Source organism: Bubalus bubalis, chromosome 23, assembly GCF_019923935.1.
Source record: "Bubalus bubalis isolate 160015118507 breed Murrah chromosome 23, NDDB_SH_1, whole genome shotgun sequence".
NCBI classification, from domain to species: domain Eukaryota; kingdom Metazoa; phylum Chordata; class Mammalia; order Artiodactyla; family Bovidae; genus Bubalus; species Bubalus bubalis.
The window spans coordinates 25,158,580-25,177,057 of record NC_059179.1 but is presented as its reverse complement, the minus strand read 5'-3'; the positions used below and the strand labels follow the sequence as shown (position 1 = coordinate 25,177,057).

General features: G+C 41.6%; 1 protein-coding gene across 1 annotated transcript in view; it reads right to left on the bottom strand.

The window, feature by feature from the left end:
- CFAP58 (cilia and flagella associated protein 58) overlaps positions 1-18,478 on the bottom strand; it is a 106,645-nt gene that overhangs the window by 41,963 nt on the left and 46,204 nt on the right. The window contains exons 12-15 of the mRNA XM_006050100.4: positions 12,481-12,621; positions 11,297-11,520; positions 8,080-8,191; positions 6,114-6,218 (exon numbers count right to left, since the gene is read on the bottom strand). Of these exons, the coding sequence (XP_006050162.1) occupies positions 6,114-6,218; positions 8,080-8,191; positions 11,297-11,520; positions 12,481-12,621 (582 nt within the window). The remainder of the gene's footprint in view (positions 1-6,113; positions 6,219-8,079; positions 8,192-11,296; positions 11,521-12,480; positions 12,622-18,478) is intronic.

The following is an 18,478-nucleotide window of genomic DNA, read 5'->3' as shown; positions in this document are numbered from 1 at the left end:
TCCTTGAATGGGGGAAGGTAGCCTGGTGGGAAAAGAAAAAACAAGCCTTCCCATCCATGCTTTAGATTCCAGTTCTGGCAAAATACAGACTTCTGTACTTACAGACTCTGTAAAGCCAAGTTCAAGAACCATGTCCACGTTCACCCTGAACAAAGGGAGAAATCTGAGCGCACCGCATGAATTAGCCTGCCTCAGCACGCAAAAGCAGTTCTCATCAAGTTTATTGATTCATAAACCACAGTATATCCCGGGCTCCTGCAAAGTTAGAAGTTAATAACAAAAATGCGAAGGCAACAGGAAGAATAATTCCCGTAACCTCTCGTAGCTCAAAGACAGAACACAAATGACTGCGCCACACACTACTTACTAGAGAACCACCGTCTGGCAGTATCTCATCAGTCACTCAACAAATATTTGTGAGGGATGAAATAATCATTACAACAGATGCGGGAACTGCTTTGCAAAGCTTATGGTCAAGCATGAAAGTCATTAAGCACACAGTTACAATTATCTCATTAGTTACAAGTGGGACAGTGGTAAGAAAGCAAAGTCAAGTACCAAGAAACCTAACCTAGAGATCGAAGAGGGACTCCTGAGGAATGAGCATTCAAGCTCAGCGCTGGGTCTCCCAGGTGGCACCAGTGGTAAAGAACTTGCCTGCCAGTGCAGGAGACATGAGACGTGGGTTTGATCCCTGGGCCGGGATGATCCCCTGGAGGAGGGCATCACAACCCACTCCATGGCAGCCCACTCCAGTATTCTCGCCTCGAGAATCCCATGGAGAGAGGAGCCTGGAAGACTATGGTCCACAGGGTTACAAAGAGTCAGACATGACTGAAGCGACTTAGCACACACACACACATGCTAAAAGGTAGATAGGAGATGCCCAGGCAAAGAGCCTGTCCATCTTTATTGAGCACCTATTATGTTCCTGGTACTATATCAGACACGGATTAGAAAGATGAATTAACAAGTGCCTTTCCTCAAAGAACTCACAGGCTATTGGGGGCAAATAGACTTCCTTTACGTCTGCTGCCAGGACATGATAGGGGCTCTTCAGCACCCTGGAACAAATGAAAGTCATTTAAAAAATGTTCTGATACTCAGAAGAATTCAACCAAAAATCTTCCTAACTGCAAAATGTTCTGTTGTGTATTCAGAGAACCTCTCTAATAATTTAATAAAACAGGAGAAATTGAGAAACTGTCAAAGCCTGTGGAGCACCTGGGGTTTCACCAAGATAACGAGGCTTGTTTTCTGCAGATGCTCAAGCTCTGGGAGAAAATTCACAGCAGGCCCAGGTCATCGGAAAAAAACAAGTGAAATGAGGAACTGGCCAGAGGGGAGTGAGGCAGGCTATTAAACTTTGGAGACCTGGAAAAAATGCTTTTTGGTTAATAATATTAATAATCATCATCATAATGATAACGGTAACTAAACACTCTGACCACCCTGTATGAGTATTTACACTCAGTTCTGTGGGTGGGTCTCAGCTTGTGGATGAGAAAACTAGGGATTAGAATAAATGAGAAATTTCTGTTTATGGCATTATGGCATACTAAATAATGCAAAAACTAAAGTCTACAAAGCATTAGACTTGCTCAAAAAAACAACACATCCTTTCGATCACAAAATGGCAGTTGCAAGTAGTTTGATCTTCAAGTGTCAAAATTAAAAGGTGAACTGCACATTAGAACAGTAAACAGATACTGCAGCTCTCCCGTGGGGGGCTGACTGGGACAAGTGGCCAGACTTACTGAGCAAGGGGCTTGGATTTGAATGGCCATAAGAGGATAAATGATGAGGTGCTGAGCCTGCATGAAGTGGGCAGTTCCACTCCATGGAGACTCCTCCACTTAAAGTTAGGGACTTAAAAGAGTTACACCTTCAGTGAAAAGAAACAACAGAAAGAAATTCATCCACTAGGAAAGGAAGACCACATTGAAATCTAACTCTCTCTCCCAGGTTATGGGTGGGAAAAAATGGCTACCCTAAGAATTTGTATCCATGGGTCTTCAATCATAAGAGTTCAGAGTTCTGATATATATTAACTGGGTTACCCAAAGTGAGAATCTAATACAAAAAATCATCCAAAGTAAGTGATATTTCCTAGGGCACCTGACAGAAACAAATGAAAGGATACCCCCTTAACCTGGACCATTCCCAAGTTCTATAAATAAAGTCTTTCCGAAAATGAGCTCATAATCCAAAAGCCAACACAAAAGGAAAAAGTCCACCATGAACACCATGAATGAAAGACAGCAGTCACAGTAAACAATAGGTAAGAAAATCCCACGGGCAGAGGAGCCTGGCAGGCTACAGTCCATAGGATCACGAAGAGTCGGACACGACAGAAGTGACACGGCATGCATGCAGCTTAAAGGCATATATTGGAAATTTAAATTTGTACTTCTGATTACCATAGACGAAATAGTAGATGTTTTAAATAGTGGATGTTTTCTGCCATCCACAGAAATAGGGGATATTTTAAGACTTACTCTCAAAGGAGAAACTATTTAGGACTGAATGAAAATGAAAATGCCACTTTTCAAAACCTGTGGGAAGAAACTAAAGTTTTTAAAGGACATTTTGCAGCTGTCAATGCTTATTTATAGTAGAAACATAGGCTGAACATTAATGAGCTGAGCGCCAATCTTAACAAGGTAGAAAAAGAACAGAATGAATCCAAAGTACGTAGATGGAAGTGAAAAGGTTAGAGCAGTCAATGAAGTATGAAACAAGCTTCCAATAGAGAGGTCTGGCAAAACACAAAATTTGGTTCCTTTTGGCCGGGTAATGAGGTGACAGGAAGCATGGGCGCTGGAGCTGATGGCCTTGCCTGAGTCCCTACTCTATCACTTACCAGCTACCTGGCCTCAGTCATGTGATTTTGGCTGGCACTGGTGGAGCCACAGGACAAACCCTGGATCGTGGACCCTGGTGCCCATGCACTAACTCATTATCCTTACAATAGCACCTCTGAGTCGTGTATTCAGACGGGAGTATCTTCCTCCCATAATGAAACTGGGCATTAGTATCTCCATTTAATCAATCCTAAAGGAAATCAACCCTGAATCTTCATTGGAAGGACTGTTGCTGAAGCTGAAGCTCCAATAATTTGGCTGCCTGATGGGAAGAACCGTAAGGACATTTGTAAGGACTCTTATGCTGGGAAATATTAAAGGCAAAAGGAGAAGAGGGTGGCAGAGGATGAGATGGCTGAATAGCATCACTGACTCAATGGACATGAATTTGAGCAGTAGTGGAGGACAAAGGAGCCTGGCATGATGCAGTCCATGGGGTCAGACACAACTTAGAAATTGAACTACAACAACAAACAAATGGAAAAGCCAAAATTGGGGGAATATAAGTAATTCTCCTCAAGTCATGAAATAGAAACTATTAGAACTGATCCAAGACCAGATTTTTCTGACTCCAGAGTCTATCCTCTTAACTACCTGTGCTCGTCTGTAAAAGATCCCTGTTGGCCACTCACTGTGCACTCAGCTTCAGGGAAAATGTCTCTTCTAATGCAAAATGTAAAATAAGAGGGCCAAGTACCCATTGCTCATATAGAGAAGCTCCTACTTTTAGTAACGATAACCCAGTGGTTAAGATTATGGGCTTTGGAATGATAAATAATAATTGGCAATTTTTATGTCAAGCATAATGTTAAACTCAATCCTCCTTTCAACATCCCTTCTATTTTTTTACATCTTACCAATTTTATTTCATTGATCCTCCATCTCCACATCCACATGTCTCCCATCGCTTCTCCCTTTCCTTCATTTCTTTACTGGAAAATTCCAGAATAAACTCCAGACTACGTATCATTTCATTTGTAAATACTTCAGTACATCTTTCATACGAAAAAGGCTTTTTTTTTTTTTTTTACAAAACATAACCATAATAGTCTTATTACACCTTATATAAACAACACTAATTTCTTAATATCATCCAACACATATCCCACATTCAGATTTCATTGACTGCAGAGAAAACAATGAGCAGAGACCCACACCTTGTGTGAGGCCAGCCTATGGAGGGCCCCGGGGAAGGAGGGAGCTACTGTGGCTGCTATGTGGTGAATAGTGACCCAGGACACTGAAGTGCCACCCTTTCCACACATGGGGGCTGGATGAGAGTGATGAAACCTGAGGGGATGACTGAGGGCAGGTAAAGTGAAGGGAGATAAATGAATTCTGTTGACACAATTACGTGCTAGGTTCTGTGCTGCCCACAGAGTGAAGCCATGGTCTTTCTCGCATTGGATTACTCAGTTTTGCAGGGAGCTGTTGAAGTTCAATGGTTAAACTCCTGGGAATAAGTAGCCTTATATCCTAGAATTATCTACCAAGTGCTGCTTAATTTTATTACAGGGGAGAACCACAGACTTCCCCCATATTGGGCTGCCCTCAGGAATCAGAGATAGGGGCTGGGAGCAAAGCTCTGGAGCTTTCTTCTCACTTCTGGGGAGTCAGGACCAGGAGCATCACTGTGAGTGTACAAGACAGGGCAAGGCACAATGTCAGGGAGGGGGTTCCTGAGTCATCAGTCTTTCTATGTGTGACTTAACTCAGTAAAAGTTTATTTCTCGTTCCTACAAAGTCCATTATAGGGTTGGGGTCTCTCCAGAACAGGTTTCCCTCCCCAGTATAAGGGGCTTGACATTCCAGATTGTTCTGATCTTGTGGCTCCTCTCTCTGTATGTGCTTAGGATGCAGGAAAAGATAGCACTAGAGTCCTGTATCAACAAATAAATGCTTCAGCTAGGAGGTGAGATACCTGCTCACAACCCACTGCTCAAAACTATTAATATCTCAGGATCCTGTCTAACCGCAAGAAGCAAAATGTCTAACCACTCCCTTCTTATTCTTCACTGGGATACAAGCTCCATGATGATGTGCATTTTGTCTCCTTGTCCAGTACAATATCCTTAGATAGAAGAGTACCTGGGCATGTTATTAAATTGAATGAAGGAATGTAATGCCAGCAAGAAACACACCCTTATATCTTGGGAGAAGAGACAGAGTCCCAGGGGTGTAAGGCTGAGGGTGTTGGGTAAGATCTATGCACACCGGAGCTGCAGAGCTGGCTGCGCTTAAGGAAGACTACTACTTGGAGCCGTTCATCTTAGGAAAGAAAATGAAATCCTGCTGAGACGCCAGACCAACACCTCAGGTGGCTTTACACCATAAAACACTGAAGCTGAGGCCCAAAGCAACTGAGCAAACCACCACCACGAGCGCTTAGTTCCTGGAAGGAGCTGCAGTGACCACAAATGCATCTCTGACCCATCAGTCTTACACACCCTTAATGTCCCAATAGCATCCTTTTTCCAGGTTCTAGTATTGTCCCATAATACAGATCAAGAACTTCAGGTACACAGAAGTTTTGCAGAAGCAGGATTACAAGCCAGGCCACTTAACACCAGAGCTTGTATTCTTTATCCATAATCAAACTCCTGGGGTCCAACTTTCTCGTTCACTGATTAGGAATGACAAACCCCACCATCTCCCCAGAACTGTGCAGAGGAAGGGAGGATGAGGGGGTCAAGCCACCAGCACCGTATCTGGCACAATGATGATAATGGTGATCATAGTGACAACTGGTACTTGCAAAGATACAGATACACAAAGATGTTACCACTGTTGATTGCTTCAGAATAACTTACTACATAAAATCTTCAAAAAGATACCTTTTCTTCCATCTCGCTCTCACAAACCTTCAAGAGGACATTTGTGCTCTATGTGAAGGCTAGTTTTCAAAATCAAAGTCATGGCATTTCACATTATATGAAGATATGAAGAAAAGCGTTTAAAAGAATCTAACAAAACTACAGAGAAGTTGGGGGGAGGGGAGCTCACATTACTCAAGGCAGAAGATGTAGCTTTGAACTTAATTTTCTAGAATTCTTGAAATATTAGTGATGGCAGCATAAAAGACCAATTAATCAGGTTGTTTGTTCTCTGTGTGTGAGTCCCTGTTGCCATCTACAGTTAAAAATGGGGCATGCAACGCCGCCAACTGTCTAGCTCTAAAAACATAGTACTGGAGATGATGGGGCTAAGGAAATAGGCTTGTTTGATGAGCACAGAAAACAGAAGTGGTACCTGGAGGAGCAGCTCTTTTTCGACCACCTCTTCCGTCTTGCTGATGAGACGCTTCTGCAGTGTATGTATTTTCTGTATCAGCTCAAAGGTACTGGGGTCACTGGCCTATTCAAGGGGAAAAAAATAAAGCAGCTGAGATTATCAGGTTCAGAGCACTGAGGTCCCTACAGAATTACTGTTCTATTAAAATCTATGGCAAAGGTATAGACCCAAGATAGACAAGAATCAGAAACAAGGCAAACAAAACAAAATGCACTGCACGACAGATGAGACAGTCATCAGAACAGACTGATGTTTGGCTAGTGTCGTCTCTGTTGTCCCTAGTGAGCCTGTAAGCGGAAAGTTAGTATGTTTATTCCACCAGGGGAAATAACAGCAGCAGCAGCGAGGCAGCTCCTGGGCCTAATACCTGATTCTTTGCACCATCTGAACACTATGTTAAGTGCTTTTCACACACTATCAAATTTTAGTCACTTGACAGTCCTGTTAGACAGTATGACTTTCCCCTTTTACAGATAAGGCAACTGAGGCTCGGAGGAGGTCATTTACCCATGCTGATAGAGGTCAGAGCTGGACTCAAGCCCAGATATGCCTGGTTCTAAACCCCGGGCTTCTTAATTACTATGCTCTGAGGTTTTCCCTACCATCATTTGTTTACACTGGAATGAGACAGGGTTCCCTAACTCATTCAGTCTCAGGGTTCTCCTTTCATAATTATCAACAAGAAGATTCATTACAGCCTACGATGGGGCAAGTTCCCAGGATGTGGAAGTCTGCTAATTATTAGCAGCAGGACACGACCATGGCATTTAGCTTTCAAAAGGCATTATCAATCTGTAAAGCTCTGATGCACCTTCAATAACTATCTGTGTACAATTCAAGCAAGATCTACTGTTATACATTGATAATTTGTCCTCTAGACCTTGAGCCAAAGGTTCACTTTCAACTACTGACATTTGGAATTAATCTAGCAGTTAAATATTTTCAACTGCTTCCCAGAATCTCTGTTTTCCAATTTTTTTAATATAAATTGACATGGAATTGGACATTTTAAAAGATCTGCTTGAAAACACATGGAATAAACTAATGTGACAGTAAATGAATTTACAGTTTTCATCTCTCTTTCCCAGACATATTCATGTTATTGTTAGTTTAGTAAAGTACCCCACTCTTGGCATTTGAAGAGGAATAAATGAGGGTCCAAAAGGCAGGAGATATTCCACTGACTATGACTTTGCTTAAGAAATACTAAGCAGTGCCAATTGATATCCATATTTTGGAAATAGATTTGGCATACACATTCACTTGGCAAGACTGGACACTGTTAAAATTCAGGCCTCATGTTTACATAACAATTTATAATGCATTATCCTTAATGCTTTCTTCATTTAAAGGAAAAATAAAAATGAAAAACAAAAACCTACTTGGCTGATTTTCTCCTTTTCCTTGCTCCTTCTTATATCACATATGCCTATTCTCCCAATACTCCAACTGTTAACTTAGTCAAAGCCCCTTCTTGCACCCACATTACTGGGTACTTCTAGAGGAGATGGGCATCTTTTTATTGAATAAGCAGAGCTTCTCTATTACTGTTATCTGCTGGTGGAAATGAATCTCAGGAGGTCATAAAATAAAATAAGAGGTTTATTATCCATCATCTTCCAAAGGGACTTTGGCTGTGTCCCCAGATCCTAAAAGAAGAAGTCTGATGAACACAATTCTAGTTCTTTGAAAAGAGGGCAAGTTTAAAAGCCGCGCTTCCTTTTGGGAAATAAAAGGATGCAAAGGCTTTTAAAAACAAAACCCATCTGGAACAATCTAATTTACATTTGATCCAGTCTTTCACGTTTTGGGTGACAATGGCACAGATTAAATAAAACTGTGCTTGTTCCTGCGCTTTAGGTAAGAAGACAGGTAGGGTAGAGAGAGATTTGGGGGGTGGGAGGAAGGCTCTCTCAAATGTTACCTCAAGCTTCCTCCATCTGTGCACGTTCATGGGGTTCTCCAGTTCCTCCTCCAAGGCTCGGCATCTCGTCCTCTCCTTCAGGAACTCTCTTTGCGTGTGAAAAAGCTCCTGCCTAAATAAGTCAAACTTTCTTTAGCAAACAAATTCTCTGCCCAGTATTTGAGTATCCTTTCTTTACATGGTTTCGTGCATGCTACATCTTACAGAAAGAGATGGATTAGGGAGACTTCGGGAACACTGAGACCAGCCTCCTAAGGCAAGACACAGGTGATACCAATTCTTGCAGAAGGCTAACTTCAGCTTTAGCTTTAGGGGGGGAAAAAGTGCCAGGAACTGATTCCTGATACCCAGGGAATTTTAGAAGTGTATGGAAAGAACAGGGAAAGGGTAAATCATGAGGATTTCAATATATTTTTCCATGTTTCTAAATGTCTTCTACAGTAGCAGCGAGAGAACAAGCTATGTTCTACCATGAGGTACGGCCCTGCAATGCAAGCGACTGAGGCTCAGGTGAAACCTGACATCCATTAAGACAGTGTATCACCACCCTGGCAACATAGTGGACTCACCTGGGGAACTATGACAACATGCCTTTACCTGGACCAACCCCCAAAGGAGTTCTGCTTTAACTGGTCTAGCATGAGGCTTGGGTTTCATAGATTTTTAAAGTTCTGCTAGTAATTCTATTGGAGAAGGAAATGGCAACCCACTCCAATGTTTTTGCCTGGAAAATCCCAGGGACAGGGGAGCCTGGTGGGCTGCCATCTATGGGGTCTCACAGAGTCGGACATGACTGAAGCGACTTAGCAGCAGCAGCAGCAGCTGGTAATTCTAATGTGCAGCCAGTACTGAAAAATACTGAAATAGGAGTGATCATTTGTCTCATGTTCCACAACTACACAGGTGACTGAAAAAGCCCCGAAGAATTAGCTCTGGCTCAAATACACTTCTCAAATCTCTAGTTAACAGGTGACCATAGTCTACAACCATCCACCGGCTGCCAGTCTATTGAACGAGACGTTTTGTTGGGAGGCGGAGCAGAGGCAAGCACTCAGGTTGACACGGGCAAGAAGGATATTATTATCTGTCCTCGTCTGCTGCAAGTGTGCAGATTACTAATGCCAAGCCATCTCTTTTACTTAATTGCTTCATTTAAACCAATAATACAACTTCCCCTCATTAGCAAGACAAACCATTAGAATTAACTGCATAATGCTCACTCAACAGGGAGCTCAGAAAAAGCTGCTCAGAATTAAAAGCATATTTTTAATACTACTATTTTCTAGAGTGTCATCCGCAGAGAAGGGCAAGGGTATTGAGAACTATGATTGATGATTTCTTTTGCAGCGGACTCTGTGCTAGGCACGTTACATTTTCGTGTTTAACAAATTTAAAGCTCAAATAAGTTGTGATTTGCCCAAGATCACACAGCTTGTAGGTGGCAAGTCTGAGATTGGAATTCATGCCCGCTTGCCTCCAATATCTTTATTAAGTTTATTAAATTCCTTTATAAGGAATTCCTAGGTGGCTTAAGGGTAAAGAATCCGCCTGCCAATGCAGGAGAAGCAGAAAATTAGAGTTCTATCTCTGGGTTGGAAAGATCCCCTGGAGGAGCAAATGGCAACCCACTTTAGTATTCTTGCCTGGAAAATCCCATGGACAGAGGAGCCTGGCGGTTTACAGTCCATGGGGTTGCAAAGAGTCGAACACACCTGAGCGACTGAACATGCACCTCCCACTATACAGATAAAATCTAGTATCAACAAACTGAGAATGGGTAGAATTTGGTGCTTTACATATGTAATAAAAATAACACATGGCTGGCAAGTTTGTGTTAATCACTCAGTCATGTCCAACTCTTTGGACAGTAGCTCACCAGGCTCTCCTGTCCATGGAATTCTCCAGGCAAGAATACTGGAGTGGGTTGCCATTCATTTCTCCATGGGATCTTCCAGACCCAGGGATCGAACCCAGGTCTCTTGCATTGCAGGCAGATTCTTTACCAACTAAGCCGCCAGGCAAGTTTAGTTATGGTCCTGGAGATCATTCAATAGCATCTTAGAGTAAATCCAATTGCCTCCAAAATGTTAATGGTGGTATCTCTGGATAGGAGACTTATGAGTGATTTTCTAATCCCTTCTTTACATTGTTTCTGCATGCCCCATATTTTCTACAATGAATTTGTATTACTTTCATCATCTGAAATATGAACAACTCTTTAAAAAAGAGAGTATTGATCTATTCTTGATGGTGGCAACTTCCCTTGCTATTCTCGAATGTATTCACTGCGTCTAAATATCAAAACTATCTAATTCAATTAATTTAAAAAGCAGATCCAGACTGTGTCCTTGTCCCAAGGTGGCCAAGGATACTGTTCATCTACAAGTCTGTGGAGGATAAGATAGTTACTGAGAAAACACCAGACCTATTATTTGGTTTCCTGCAATTGCCCATATAAAACATGGTGATGTTTTCCCAAAGGGAAAGCAGAGCTTGTATAATGTAAGATTTAAAGCAAGAAGAAGGCGCACTAAGCCCAAGTGAAAGCTTTGGAAGATAAATCAAGAGTGAGATGTAAAATTTGGCTGCCTTCTAAGGAAACAGAGTTTTCAAATAGTGACAAAATTAAAATTTCCCCCTCTTTTCATTCTTTGTGTAATTCCAAGAAAAAGATGTGCAAATGTTACCAGGATTCAATTTAAATATTGATGTTCTGTCTCTTGCATACTGCCTTATTAAAGAAATTCCAAAGAGCTCATTGGGGGAATTTTTTTTCTGAATTGTAACTACTTTGTGGTTATGATTTAACTGAAATTTCTTTCACTAAATCCAGAATAAAGTTTTCAAAAAACACTTTTGCACTTGCTTACGTTCCCCTGAAAGGAAATGAATTCATTTTTTGTGACATAGAACGGACACGATGTAGACTATGGGTTATGGAAAAGTTGTTCTTATTATTTGCTAATCATCTCAACATAAAAAATTATTTTATGCAACCAGAAAAAGACTTTCAATGGCTGGGACTACCCTGATGGTCCAGTGGTTAAAACTCAGGGGACCCAGATTTGATCGCTGGTCAAGGAACTACTAAAACCTGGCAAAGCCAAATAAATCTTTTTTAAAAAAAGACCTTCAGTTACCAATAGGAGGAACATAAGGTCCTTAGGAGGTCCCCATAGGCTGCTATGCTCTCACCTCCGAGGGGGTCTTCTATTACCTGAGTTCATCGACATTGGCCACACTCCTGGCAAGAATCCCTTTCTCCCGGCGAAGCTTCTTGATCTCAAGTTTGAGGATTCTCATGTCCTCCAACCTCTGGTTATACTGGCTCTCGCCTTTATTCAGCACAGACTGCTGAATCTTGATCTTCTCGTAGAGCAAAGCCAACTCATCATTGCGCCGAACTAGCTGAGACCCAAGGATATCTCTCTCGCTGATGACCTAGAAAGGTAGGGCAGGGCATGGCCACTGGGGGACAAAACGTCCCACGTTTCATTACAGCAGCAGCATTCAGAGAATCAGTGAACGCCCATCCAATGCCCGTATGTGCTAGGCACTCAGTAGGTGAGGCACTGAAAATAGCCTGCTAGACAGCCAATACTGGACTCCTCCCACAAGAGTTGGCAGTCTTGTTGAAAAGAGTACAACAAATTATATTATTAATAATAATACTCCATGGCCCATGGGTTTTTTCCAACATGTTATTGTATGTGTTTAAATCTGAACATCTTTAGGGTGGGCAAGCTCTTGCCAAGTTCTACCACTCCTTACTGTCTTGTACCACATGCTTCCCTGGTGGTGCAGATGGTAAAGAATCTGCCTGCAATGCAGGAGACCTGGGTTCAACTCCTGGGTCAGGAAGATCCCCTAGAGAAGTGACTGACTACCCACTCTAGTACTCTTGCCTGGAGAATTCCATGGGGAGAGCTCTGGCAGGCTACAGTCCATGGAGTCGCAAAGAGTCGGACATGACTGAGTGACGAACACTTTTCACTTTCACTGTCTTGCACAAGCCAATGTCTTTTTTTTAACCTGCTAGATCTCTGAAAGCATTTAAGTTTCTAACCCCCAAAATTATGTAATTATTCATTGTAATTATATGCAACAATGATATTATGCTAGAATGTAAACCCCCTGAGGGCAGGGTAACTTATTTTCTTGTTGGTCAGTATATCCCCAGAGCCTAAAGGAGTGGGTGATACACAGGAAGTGCTTGTAAATAGGAGCAGAATAAATGAATGGATATTTCATAATTAATCAACAGGAAGTGGGCCTCTGGGGCTGTTCCGAGAGACTCAATGGAAGAGCTCAGAAAAGAATGAGGTTTTGTGAGGAGCTGAATCAAACAATTGTGTCTGCTGATAGAATCTGCAGGTCTGGGGAGGTGTGGTCTCTTCCTACCTGGTCCAATTCCTTCTTCTGTCTCAGCCTCTCCCCATCAGCCTCTGCTATAATTCGCAGGAGTTTTCTCTCCTCGGCTTCCTGCTTTTCAATGAAGTGTTTGGTCTCCAGGGCTTGTTGTCTCAGCTTCTGCAGCTCGGCCTGACAACGAGTGAAAGACACAGACCGATTTCACTCTGTAACAGCACAAACCAGGTCGACAGGGCCCAGATTTAGATGGATAGTGTGCTTCTTATACTTCCTTGTGATGTCTCGTTTAGCATGGTTTGATCACCCTCGCAAGCAAAGAAAGCTTAACACACATATATATACACACACACATACACACACACACACACACAAAGCCTGTAAAGAAACAACAATGCATATTATGGTGATCATGTTTATTCTATGAGTTGTGCCCTTGAGGGATTTCCACCATTTTTCTATATCAGTATAGCAGGACCCTCATTGGTATTCAACAGCAGTTCTCTTACCAGATAAACATGAGGAGAATCCACAAATAGTACAAAGAAGGATGTGGGGGGTGAGCATGGTGGGGGAAGGACGGGGCGGAGGTATATCTGTATGTATCAGCTCCTATAACAATCCTAATATCATCAGCATATCAACTGCAGAGATAAAGTCTATTATAAGCAAAATGTAAATTAATAAAGATAACAACCAAACGACTGTCTTATAAAACATCCTGATGGAACAGAAGAGATGTTATAGTATAAAAAGATATATAGATCCTACTCGTAAAATGATTCCAATCTAGATAAGAAGATAAGAGATACAAGTATTATGCAAATATTAACAAGTCCAGGCAATAATGTTTCAGGATTTTTTTGTCACACAGATAGTGAATTGATGCCACAGGAGGTCAGAGGACTGAAGCACTTAGGAAGGCTTCCTGGAAGAACTCAGATCTTGAGGCTCTTGAAGCTACATGGAAATCCTAAGAGAAGCAAGGAAAGGATGCTTTGACTCGTAAGTTTCAGAAGGAAAATTCCTCTCATCACAGGACACATTTGCTCCAAATCCTTAAGTATATTTGTGGCTTACAACACCTCTGGCATGATATTAAGTATTGTGCCTAGCTACTCTTGTCCCAATTTCACAAATGCAATTAGAGACAAAGTAGAGCAAATCAACCTGCTCAAGGTCACACAGCTAATAAGAAGCAAAGTTGAGATTCCAGCCTAGAGTTTTTCTTCCAGAGTTTCTGTTTCCTTTGCTATCACCATACAATAGTTCCAAGTCAAATACAGAAGATGAGTAAGACGTGAGGGATTTACCACCCACTGGAGATGACAAACATAACCAACCACTCTACAGTGTGGAAATGCTCTCTACTGTGAAGAAGGACATGGGAGTACAGGACAGAGTCCCTATTTCTTCCTGGGGATTAGAGAGGAAAACAAGCCTGGGCATTGGAAGTTGACAGTTATTTCTAAAAGGGAGATGTGTGTGCTGGGGGAAAGCAGTCAGTGGTCAGACTCACGTGAACAGAGGCATGCAAACTATAAAGCACCTGGTGTGTTTACCAGATGGCAAAACACCCAATGTGGCTGAGTTGGAGTACTAGGTAGGGAACAGCAGGAAGTAAGCCTGGAAAAAGAGCTGAGACAACCTGAGAAGGGCCTTGTACACCATGGGCCGTGGAGAGTATGCACTTGGGAGCCAGAGAGTTAATCATATTAGAGGAAAAAAGAATACAGCTTCGAGGTTCCATGCCCATACAAGGACAGGTGGTATCACAGCCAGGTCAGCACAAGAAGGAAAGACGGAGGAAGAAATCTGCTTTCACCCACACCTGAAATCACAAGGGAGAGGACAAGACAATATTAAGCCTCCAACTTTTCAATGGCCTGCAGGTCAACATGTGAAAATGAAAAAGTAGTAACTTTTTCCTTCAAGGAAGAGTTGGGCTCCCCCACCTTCACCCACCCAGATATGTCACAAAAGGGATGACAGAAAAACAAATATTTGCAAGTGAATGCCCATGAACCAACCCAACTCTAGTTGCCACCTGCCTCTAATCCATGAAGACCACGAGTCATTAATCCCATAGCTCAAATTTATCCTAACAGTACAAGACGCCACACACCTAGCAATAGACCTGTAATGTCACAAACTAAATGCAGCTAGCTACCATAAAACACAGGGTTTCCTTTATGACATTTTGTTTGCTCATTCATGAAATATATGTTGGTCCAGGGATAAGCAAAGGGAAACACTTAGTGAGAAAAGATCTGGTCTGGTATTGTATTTACCACTTTGGGGGGATTGCCTGTTAGGAAAGAGAGTCAAGAACCAGCCTTTCTATTTCTATAATCATTTAAGGTGACAGCGAAGACAGCAATAAAATACCTGTTTGGCTCATGCTTTCTTTAATAAAACTTTTATTTTCCCAGATGTGCAGCATTCACTTCCCTGTTCCTAAGTGCCGAGAGCTGATCAGAATCCATCAGCAGAACAAAATGAAACTGCTGTGTTATTAAAATGCAATCAATGGTGTGTAAAAGTATCTGTCTGAAATGTAAAACCATTCATGTGTTTGGCATTGCTTGGTGCTTTTTTTCCTAATATATCAAAATTCTGAGTGGTCTCCTTATGTCATAAATTTATGGGCTGTAAACAAGATGTGGCATTAGATGTTGGCAGCAAATGTTAACATCAACAAAATACCTTAGGTCTAATGCATCTAGCAGTTGTAAATCTGAGCTGTCTCATCCAGGAAAGATGGTAACAACTACCGTGCACCCAAAAAAGCTCATCAAGCAACATTCTAGACGGGACCCGAGGCATAAAGTCGTAATACGATGGCAGGACATGCTCTTCAGTCACCACCTCTACAATTATACACTTTTGTGATAGGTGTTCATGGCGTGTGTATCACCCAATCTGGCTGTGGGCATAAATCATATCTCAAGAACCATACTTGGGAACTTCTCTGGTGGTCCAGTGGTTAAGAATCAGCCTGCCAACACAGGGGACACAGGTTTGATCCCTGATCTGGGAAGATTCTACATGCTGCAGGGCAACTAAGCCTGTGGGCAGCAACTGTTGAGGACGTGATCTAGAGCCCGGGAGCCATAGCTATGGAAGCCCGTGCACCCCAGAGCCTATGTTCAATAAGAGACGCCACTGCAGCAAGAAGCTTTGGCCCCACAATGAAGAGTAGCCCCACGCACAGCAACTAGAGGGTAGCCCCTGCTCGCCACAACTACACAAAGCCCTGTGCCGCAAGAAGACCCAGTGCAGCCAAAAATAAATAGATAAAATTTCTTAAAAAAGAAGCATACTTGAGGGAGTTTGACCCCTTCATACGGTATCCCAAAATTCACTGGGTTTCACAGAGATCATCTGTTTATATCCTGCAAAATAAATAGGACCATCTGAAGTCTTCTAACCATGAGAATAACTAGGCTTTCTCCCTCTCTCCCTCCCCCTCCCTCCAACAGTTCCCATCCATGTTGCTCTAGAGAGTCCACTGAGTACAAGGATACGGTGCCCTGAAGCCAGCTGCTAATGTGACGCTGAGCTCTGGACACAGAGAATTTGCTGCTGAATTATTCACCAAGAATCAAAGTGCTGTCAGATTGATGTGGGATGATGGGGTGGTGATGAACAGAATTGAGAGCTTGTTAGGACTGGAAGGCAGACACTCAACATGAGATGGCCCCTTTAGTGCTGATGAAACAAGACGGGGACAGAATGGGCAGATGAACACAGATGCAGCAACATCTACAAGGAACCATTGACATCCTGTCATAACCATCATGTGCTGATAATGTCTAGAATCCTGAGGAGTCTGTAGAGCCTGGCAGCAACTGAAAAAGAAACACGGAAGAAGCAAGACTTTTCTATCGGGGGTGGGGGGGTGGGGGGGCGGTGATGAATGAGGATGGGGATGATCTCTTACGGACAATTGTTTGTCGTGGGCTTGGAGAAGCAATAAATTGGGTTGTCCTGTCAAAAAGCATCTCATGGTCTACCAAACAGGCTAGGGCTTGCCCTTCCGGGAGGGATTATGTACCAACATAGCTTTGTATAACTCACTATAATAAGCTACATGTTTCTCATGGAGTAAAGTTACTAAAAAAAAAAAAAAAAACAATCTGCCCTTTCCTCCAGGGTTTTGGTTTGCAAAGCTCAGATGCATGAAATTCAGAGACCTCTGTAAATGTGATTCATCTTTGAGGCTAAAAAAGTTAAGAGGCTGAAACTCAACATTTGAGCTGTCATATTTTTCTAAAGGATGTCAAATGGGCTTAATGATAGGCCAAAATTATCTAGTCAAAGCACCATTGCAAGTCACCGTTGGATAACCTCAAATAATAAATCAAGGACGCAGCCTTTTTCTCTGTTCCTAATTCTTGCCTTAATGGGAAAAGCTGAGGAAAAGGCATCCTAGTTTCACAGTAAGTCCAAAGCAATCATCTTCCTGTAATCGATGACACAAAGCTATCCAGACCTAGGATTCACCATTTGGAGCAGACTTTCTAGAACAGAAGCCCTTTAATCATCTCCCTTAGTCACCAGCTGCCAACTCTGCTGGCACAGGACCAAAGAGACAGAAACTTTATTTTATTATGATTAAAATAATATAAAGTTTATGATTTAAACTTTATTTTATTATAAACTTTATTCCTTTATTTTATTATGATGCTTCTTTGGAGCTATATGTATAGACGTCTAATGATGGAGGGTGTAACTGAAACAAATATTAACCAAAGTCCAACTAAGGAATCAGGAATAATCCCTTTTTGCATAGGACATTGCTTATTCTAAAGCAGGACTTTGTCTTCCTTGGACCCCATTATGCAGCAATAATTAATCTTTTGAAAAGAGCATTCCTTGGAAAGTAAGAGATGAGGATCAATGTCATCCTCTGAAAGGGAGAGATGATGTACCAAATCCAGTTACACTGAAGCCTTGCTAACATGGGTTCATGAGGCCTATGAATGAAGCAGTGTTTGCAATAAGATTCTTCTGATTCAGCCAATGATAAATAAATACCATCCCACCATAGACTTCCAAGGTGGAACAAACACCCTCCTATAAAACTATTAATATGCTTTCAAACAAGGAGAATAAGGGCAAAGATGCAAGGTATTTTCAAATTTTAGAATATATAGTTATGTTTCTTTATATCTAAATAAATTTTAGTACGGAATTTTCTGTTTTTTTCTATCATGAGCTAGAGTGAGGAGATGAAAGTCTTAGGTAAATATATCAATTGCCATATCTTTATTGTAAAGGCACTTTCACTACATTTTAATTTCTCTCCATCTTCATGTGCCTTAACTTAATTTAATGTAGTAGTTCTATTTCCATGAAGACCTGTCATTAAGTTGACAAAACCTATTGTTAAACTGAGAGTTCGTATTTCAGTCTACAGCATCATAGAATCAAGGAAATTTGACATTAAATCTGTCCAATGCTACATATTCATTTTCAACATAGGAACTATCTTTGAAGATAATCATGTGCAGAAATTCAGTCTTTCACTGGCTATAGAAGTTTCTGCAAATGGCTCATAAACATACACATTTAAAAAAATAAAAGTGGCACTATTCTCTTAGAAGTTTCTTTTTAAATTCTTTGGTCAAATGGATTAGAAGGGAAATTTACAGGATTGGCTAGGAAATTCATTAGGTTTAATGAATATGTATAATAAAAAGTATTTAATTCAAAGTTTTGATATGGTATAATTATTTGGCATATATTTGGGGGATGAGTCTTTATGTTATATTAGTAGACCTAGAATGTTCTAAATTTGTAGATTTAAAAGGATATATCTAAGCAATGTGTGAAGACAAAGGTGGTTCCCTAGAGGAGTGGTTGCAAAGTTCTTAGACTCACAGAAGTAAGGTGATCCATGAACCCAGTTGAGGGCCAAACAAGTAAGGACAAAGTCTGACACCTGGTAGACAACTGTCGGGGGCAGAAACAGCACGTGCACATGAAGTAAATAAGTATCAGGGCAGCGACACAAAGGATTCTGCCA